This window comes from Hyalella azteca, unplaced genomic scaffold (assembly GCF_000764305.2).
Source record: "Hyalella azteca isolate HAZT.00-mixed unplaced genomic scaffold, Hazt_2.0.2 contig16712, whole genome shotgun sequence".
Taxonomy (NCBI): domain Eukaryota; kingdom Metazoa; phylum Arthropoda; class Malacostraca; order Amphipoda; family Hyalellidae; genus Hyalella; species Hyalella azteca.
In genome coordinates this window covers 15,184-23,207 of record NW_025946521.1, presented here as the reverse complement: position 1 = coordinate 23,207, position 8,024 = coordinate 15,184, and the positions used below count along the sequence as shown (strand labels likewise).

Genomic DNA, 8,024 nt, shown 5'->3' with positions numbered 1-8,024 from the left:
GCCAGTGTAGTTCATAAATTTTGCTTCAAAGAAGGTTGTAGACTTCTTCATCATTTGGACTCAAAATTGTGGAATTGCCAATTCTATGGCAATATGAAAGCACGTTTTCATAACAACTAAATGTATTTATATGTTTAAATCTTTTTAATGCAGCAGATTGGTTTTCATCATTGCACATGATGAAAACCCAAATCTCTGTTCTTTATTCATGGACAATTGTAATTTCATTGACAATTTAATGAGTTATTTGTTGAACAGAAATTGCCTGGCTTCTAAGCTGGTATGAATGTTCAATAATATTGTGCATGAGCCCCCCCCCCCTATAGTCATGTACGGCATGCTTCATATAATCAAAATATTTAATTTGGTGTTTACAGCTTGCCAGCATGGCTGGATGTCTCCATTGTAAATGTACTACTAAATATCTATAATGGACAGCCTGAACATGATTTGCACATTTTTATTTGCATAAATTTTTTCCAGGTTTGGCTGAAGATGCTTTAAAAAAGACCACAAAGACAAAAACAGCTGCAAAGAATTCCAGTAACAAGAGAAAGAAGATGTCTACTCAAGGCAAGAAACAAAGTGTCTTTCAAGGCAAGAAAGTAAGCTGATAACAAACTTTTTTACATTTTTGTACAATTATAAGACAAAGAATTTTATGTGTAAATGTGTGAAATATGAATTTTTATTTCACTAACACTTCTGTTAGAAATTATTTGGCATTGAAATTTCCTGATGAGGTAAAATGATTTCTTTAACATTATTAATCTACTGTGCTGATTCCAAACCAGTCATAAATTACTAAGTATATACCTCTGAATAGTGAGTTGGGTGGCTGGGCAGAGTGAAAGATATAGGTAACTTATTCCCTGAATAATTCTACAGTGCAATGTTGCATAAAATACACACTGTGTTAGATCTTTATCTACAGGGTTATTCTGAATGAAGGACCCAATTTAATAAATTTGTAGTTATTCAAGTACAAATTCATCATGAATAATTTACACACCAGTGGAAAGAGAAAAATTCCAAGTTTGTTCACATATTTATACATGTTGAATATGTCTCCATTGTGCTGTACAGCAAACATCTAAACAGCATCCAAACTCGTCCCACACACGAGAAAGCATATCTTCTGTTACTGAGTGCACCGTAGCAGTGATACGGTTCTTCAGATCAACCAGAGTTGCGGGTAGAGGCGGGACGTAAACAGAGTTGCTGGTAGAGGCGGACGTAAACAGTTGCTGGTAGAGGTGGGATGTAAACAGAGTTGCTGGTAGAGGCAGGATGTAAGCAGTGTTGCTGGTAGAGGCAGGATGTAAGGAGAGTTGCTGGTAGAGGCAAGATGTAAACAGAGTTGCTGGTAGAGGCAAGATGTAAACTGAGTTGCTGGTAGAGGCAAGATGTAAACTGAGTTGCTGGTAGAGGCGGGACATAAACAGAGTTGCTGGTAGAGGCAGGACATAAACAGAGTTGCTGGTAGAGGCGGGATGTAAACAGAGTTGCTGGTAGAGGCTAGATGTAAACAGAGTTGCTGGTAGAGGCGGACGTAAACAGTTGCTGGTGGAGGTGGGATGTAAACAGAGTTGCTGGTAGAGGCAGGACGTAAACAGTGTTGCTGGTAGAGGCAAGATGTAAGGAGAGTTGCTGGTAGAGGCAAGATGTAAACAGAGTTGCTGGTAGAGGTGTCGGGACGTAAACAGAGTTGCTGGTAGAGGCAGGACGTAAACAGAGTTGCTGGTGCAGAGGCGGGACGTAAACAGAGTTGCTGGTAGAGGCGGGACGTAAACAGAGTTGCTGGTAGAGGCGAGACGTAAACAGAGTTGCTGGTAGAGGCAGGACGTATACAGCTTCTTTGACGTAACCCCATAAGAAATAGTCGCATGGAGTGGCCAGAAGTGTAGAGCCAGATCTTCATTTCCTATGCGTCTTATAAAAGTTAAGGAAGTGACTGATTATGGAGGAAGAAGTTTGCCATTCAGCACAAGAGGACATATTGAACCCATATAAATATAAAAAAAACGATTAATCTTTCTCTTTCCATTGGTTTCTAAATAAGCATAATGAATTTATACTCAGAGAAATATGAATTTATTAAATTGGGTCCAACATTTGGTAAAACACTGGAATATAAATTAATTATCTTGTGCCATTGTAAAAACAATCTTAATAATTGATCTAACTTTGGGGGCTTTTATCTACTAACAACAAATACAGGCACTTGTTACCCTGTATTTTTAACATATACTTTGCAATTTATGAGATGCACTTCAAAAATTACATTGACTTGACAATGAAACCTTGAAGTTAGGAGCACTAGACCAGTCAGTCCCAAAGACTACCTAATTAAAGATGAAAATTTAAAGGTAGGATTGTTTTTTGGGATGCAAAACTACAAGACAAGTTTCTTACAGGAAGGTGCAGAAATTAGGTACCTCATATATATAATTTTGTAACCAAAATTTGTGTTACAAAAACTTGTGTCGTGCATTAAGCATTTATGTAGTAAGAGAAATAATGTTTGGTTTTACATACGGTATGTATTTGAATATTTTTATGAGATTGTTTGTGCAGGTTTCCTGTGTTTTAGATGAAATTAAATCAAAGATACAGAAGAAAGATGACACAAAAACATCACTGAAATTCCTAAAGAGAATTGACAGCACGTGTTCCTCCTCGTACCTCAAGCAAGTGAGTTCTTTTATTTATTATTTACAAATATTCACTGAATAAATTATATTATAGAAGTTATCAATTTGTTCATGATACATTTTGATGTACAATGTAAAATTAGCCGATCAATTTCACCATCATTTACTTCATTTTCCTATTTCCATAAGGTATAGCTGGGCAATTTAGACATTTTTTCTCAAATCTAACTGACCATAATATGATTATCAAAGAGCTAAGACTTATTTGCCAATACCAAGGTGAACCTGCTTGTGAAATATGAGATTAACATTGATTTACAATATGCTAATAAATGAAATAACAAACAGGTTCAAAAGCTCCATGCAAAAGCACTTGAACAAAAGCATAGCAAGGCTGAAGCTAAGGAGGAAAGCAAATCCGTGTTCACTGAAGCCGACTTCAAGAAACTCAAGAGCCATCACTTCAAGACTCCTCGGCACCATGCCTTCAATAGGAAAAGATCTAACTTGTGATCTTATTGTATTTATACTTATATTATATGATTACTTATCTTGTACCTTGTACATCACTGACCTTGACATTACATCATTACATTACATCACTAGATGGCACCACGAATGGATTAGCAAGAGATCTTCATTACTGTTAATCCTTATTTACAACTTACTTCCTATGAAATACCTCTACAACACTCTTAGTTGTTGCATGATGTTCATCAAATCAGTTATTTTCTGCTGGCTTTTCTTTGTATATTAAATACTAAGATTCACTGATTACTGTCATGTAAGAACAATTTCCTGTTCACCTGCCCTTTTTTCTTGCTAAAATAGGATTTTGAATAATCAATCTCCATCTTAAGCTATTACCGTCTATAAAGTTTTGAAGTTTTGTATTGTGATAGAAGACAAAGTAGAACTGGAAGATTGTTTAAGGATTTATGTTAAGTTTTTTATAGGAATTGAAGTGAGGCTCAAGTGGTGGTATAGGATATGCCTTCTGACCAAGGAAATTGTTGGGAGAGTTCCTTGACAGATAATTGAAAGATAAGATTGTATTTCCTTTAGCCAATAAAGAATCCAACAATATTAATTTTTTTTACATTTTTCAAGCATTAAAATGACATTTCTGTGATGTTTGAAAAAAGTTTGTGTACTGGTAGGTCCCAATTTGTAAAGAAAAAAGAAAAAATATCTGTTTCCTTTTTTATTCAGTCATTACATCTTCATTTAAACATTTGAGCAATTGTACAGTGGAATTTAATTTTTGCAGTTGATGTGTCCAGAAATATTTGGTATCAAAGAAGTAGCATATTGCAACGAAAATCCTTTTTGCATATCACATATACTTGTATTCAAATTTTTAGCTATGGCTATGGCATCTTTTCTGGTTCTGGATCCTATTCAATGTCTTGCTTTAGCTTTACTGGAACTCCTTGATTCAATATAAACAGTTAATCTCCACTGCTGGATAATATGGAGTGATGAGTCAAATTGAATCTCATTAAAAAATATTTGGAAAACTTGATGACACCTAATTCTTTAAAAATATAATAATTTCTCTTATTTATAATTGAATACAGTCAAACTAGTTGTGTATCATCTCTTTTTCTTAATCGACTTATTAATAAGGAAGTAATCTAAATATACAATATACAGACGTCCAGTAAAGGGAAGAAGTTGTTGACTTGGTGCAGGTCAGATGAGATGAAAGGGCGGCCTCCCTTGCCTCCACAGCACCACAGGATGTCCTTGGTCTAAAAGTGATTTTTGAGGCTGAAAAGCCATGAAAGGTAAATGTTATTGTCATGTAATGCAACAGTCATCTGCGTTGCTGGACTTGTCTTGCACAATGGCGTGCCAATCGATGAGTACATTGATGGTTGCACATCTTTCACAACTGATTATTGATCTAAAAGGCGGTCTTCCTAGCCACAGCACCTCAGGGCTGTCCTTAGTCTAAAGGGCGGTCTTCCTAGCCACAGCACCTCAGGGCTGTCCTTAGTCTAAAGGNACAGCACCACAGGATGTCCTTAGTCTAAAGGGCGGCCTTCCTAGCCACAGCACCACAGCGCTGTCCTCAGTTCATACGGCTAAGCCCCTACAGCCCTATAGCGTGAACGTATTAAAATTACTGAGGAAAGTTTGAATCTAGGAAATTCAATTCATAATTTCAAGAAAGTCCATCAATTATTTGTACTTGGAAGGTGGAATGTTGAGAACAAGAATTCAGCAGCCTAAAAAAGTTGCAATGTAGAGAATTTTTATTTCAGTGATTATTTATTATATTTTCTAATTCTTTCTAAAATAAATTGTTCTAATTCATATAAAAGAAATCCAGTGCTGAAATCATCTTCAGTGCAATTTAAATGAATGATGATCTATTTTAAAACTCAAAACTTTTGATGCCTTTGGATATTAAAAGAAGAATAGTTATCTTATCTTAGATTGTTAATAGGAAGAACAATTACATTAAGTTTTGATTTTGAGGGCAATGTCAGCTGAGCTGTCGTCACCTGCTGACGTCACCTGCTGTCGTCACCTGCTGACGTCACCTGCTGTCGTCACCTGCTGACGTCACCTGCTGACGTCACCTGCTGTCGTCACCTGCTGACGTCACCTGCTGTCGTCACCTGCTGTCGTCACCTGCTGACGTCACCTGCTGAAATAAAATATTTCATCTCATGAAAAAACATTATTCCTAATCATATATAAATAGAACTTATTTTGTAAGACTATGTTTTAAAATTAATATTAATATTGGTGTATTTGTATATGAATGTTTTAGTGGAGGTATTCAATTATTAAATAACATTATTGTTTCCACTGCAGCCAACCTTCAAATGCATATACTATTTGTTGCTCAAAATATCAAAGATTTATTTCAGCGAATGAATATCTAAACATTTTATTTATAAATTCCAGTTTTTTATATCTATTCTTATTCAGATACAATAATTTATTTGTAAATCGAACATGACTTTACCACCCGTGACTCTGAAGCGCGGGGCTCCCGTAGTAGCGGGCAACCCCCTGCCCATCCCCCTACAGGGCTGGGGGAACATCCCTCCCTCCCCCTGGCCTGTGTACTCTGCCAGGATCCTGCTGGGGGAGATCCTCGTGACAGATCCCCAGCATGCCAGGACGCTGTATAATAATGTGGGTCTTGGTCTTATGTAGAAATAATTACCGGTAATGTGTAATTAATTTTTTGTCTTGTCTTGCATATAAATGTGGGTCTTGTCTTGCATATAAATAATTAATGTATAATTAATTTTTCTTCTCATTTTGTTGGTAGTATTGTCTTGCATTTAAATGTGGGTCTTGTCTTATGTAGAAATATTCCTACTCATGTATGATTGATTTTTTTCTTATTATTTTCTGCTAAGAGCACTGCTATAGGTACTTGTAATATATACATAGTGTTTCTTTTAACTTTTCTGAATCTCAATTAACATTAATATTATTTATTGAATCATTTAGAGTATGAACCTTCAATAAATTTTATCTAGAATTGATTATATCTCTTGAATATACACTTCTGAATATAAACCATTGCTGAACCTCAACTAACATCCCCTCAGGTTCAATGTTGATGCATTGCTGATTTTGTATCGTTAAACAACATGATTTCAACGTCGCCTGCATGGCCAGATTAACCTCATGTATTGAATCATTTTGTACATTAAATGTTCTTTATTTATTGTTTCGCCATCAGTTAACAGTTTACTAGTAATAGTTAATAGTTTACTAGTACTCAAGTCAGTTAATAGTTTGGTATCTCGGCAGGGCTTCTTCGGACACGGCGCCCTCTCCGCCAGGGGCTTCGATTACGAGCTCACGAGCAAAAAAATTACGGCAAGTCAGCTCGCTCGTCGGGACCAGTGGCGACACATGGCAACCACGTCCAATTGCCATGACAAACACATGGCAACGACAAGCAATTGCCATGACAGACACATGGCAACCACGTCCAATTGCCATGACAGACACATGGCAACTACGTCCAATTGCCATGACAGACACATGGCAACCACGACCAATTGCCATGACAGACACATGGCAACCACGACCAATTGCCATGACAGACACATGGCAACCACGTCCAATTGCCATGACAGTCACATGGCAACAGCTGAACCCCAACCTGTATACCCAACCTTAAAGACCAATCCAAAGTCTACAATTCAGAGCACGAGTCACAAGTCTGAATCTGCGAGACGAGGTCTGGTGGACGATAATGTACCAAGAAAAGCGGTCTACGTGCTCACAGATGAGTCCTGTGAATGTCGAGATGATGAACCGCCGAGGAAATTGTCTAAAACTGGGCCACGCGAGGGGACTGGGCCACGCGAGGGGACTGGGCCACGCGAGGGGACTGGGCCACGCGAGGGGATTGGGACAAAAAATGTCAGTCATGAGGGAGTGGATGACATGGTGGAGCCCTTTGCATCCACGCCTTCAGGAAGGACGTCTACCGAGCAACCTCTGGAGTCATCGTCCTCTTCTCCAGCAGGAAAATACTCAACATCCACACATGGAGGCTCCTCCAGCACACATGGAGGCTCCTCCAGCACATCACATGGAGGCTCCTCCAGCACATCACATGGAGGCTCCTCCAGCACACCTCCAGCAGGAAGGCTGTGCTGGGACCCCCACCCTCTACAAGAGCCCCTGGTGCTGCTGCCTGAGGAGGCGGTCTTCCTGTGCTTTGCCCTGGGTTGTTTGGTGGTCACTGACCAGCGTGACCAACAGCTTAATGTTGACGTGAGTGACCAGCGTGACCAACAGCTTAATGTTGACGTGAGTGACCAGCGTGACCAGCAGCTTAATGTTGACGTGAGTGACCAGCGTGACCAGCAGCTTAATGTTGACGTGAGTGACCAGCGTGACCAGCAGCTTAATGTTGACGAGAGTGATCAGCGTGACCAACAGCTTAATGTTGACGTGATGACATCGTATACATTGCATCACATCCCTCACCACTCTACCCTGTACAGAAGACATTACTCATATACGGGGTACATATACAAAAAGTTTTGTATTATAATGAGTACTGTATGCGAAACAATATTATATTCAAACGAGTATTGTATTCAAAAGATTATTACATTCAAGATTACTCAACATGTCTCCACCGTGGGCAGGAGCTGTGGTGCGCGCTGCTGCAGATGGACGAAGAACTTGCGTACAAATACGCCGTGTATCACCAGCTGCGTTCTGATGGCTGGGTGGTGCGGTGTGGTGCGCGCTACAGTGCAGACTATGGTGGGTGGTGCGGTGTGGTGCGCGCTACAGTGCAGACTATGGTGGGTGGTGCGGTGTGGTGCACGCTACAGTGCAGACTATGGTGGGTGGTGCGGTGTGGTGCAC

The 8,024-nt window shown here is 39.1% G+C and overlaps 2 protein-coding genes across 2 annotated transcripts; both read left to right on the top strand.

Moving 5' to 3' along the window:
* Window positions 1–483: 483 nt before the first annotated feature.
* LOC108674508 (active regulator of SIRT1) lies at window positions 484–3,209 on the top strand (the record flags this gene model as incomplete). The annotated part of the gene is given in 3 exon segments (XM_018162467.2): window positions 484–605; window positions 2,578–2,694; window positions 3,003–3,209. Coding segments are annotated over 3 exon segments (404 nt in total), but the record flags the coding sequence as incomplete, so codon positions are not given.
* A 2,236-nt stretch (window positions 3,210–5,445) lies between these two features.
* LOC108674507 (probable tRNA-splicing endonuclease subunit tsp-2) lies at window positions 5,446–7,919 on the top strand (the record flags this gene model as incomplete). The annotated part of the gene is given in 3 exon segments (XM_018162466.2): window positions 5,446–5,810; window positions 6,441–7,418; window positions 7,799–7,919. Coding segments are annotated over 3 exon segments (1,282 nt in total), but the record flags the coding sequence as incomplete, so codon positions are not given.
* Between the last annotated feature and the right edge of the window lie 105 nt (window positions 7,920–8,024).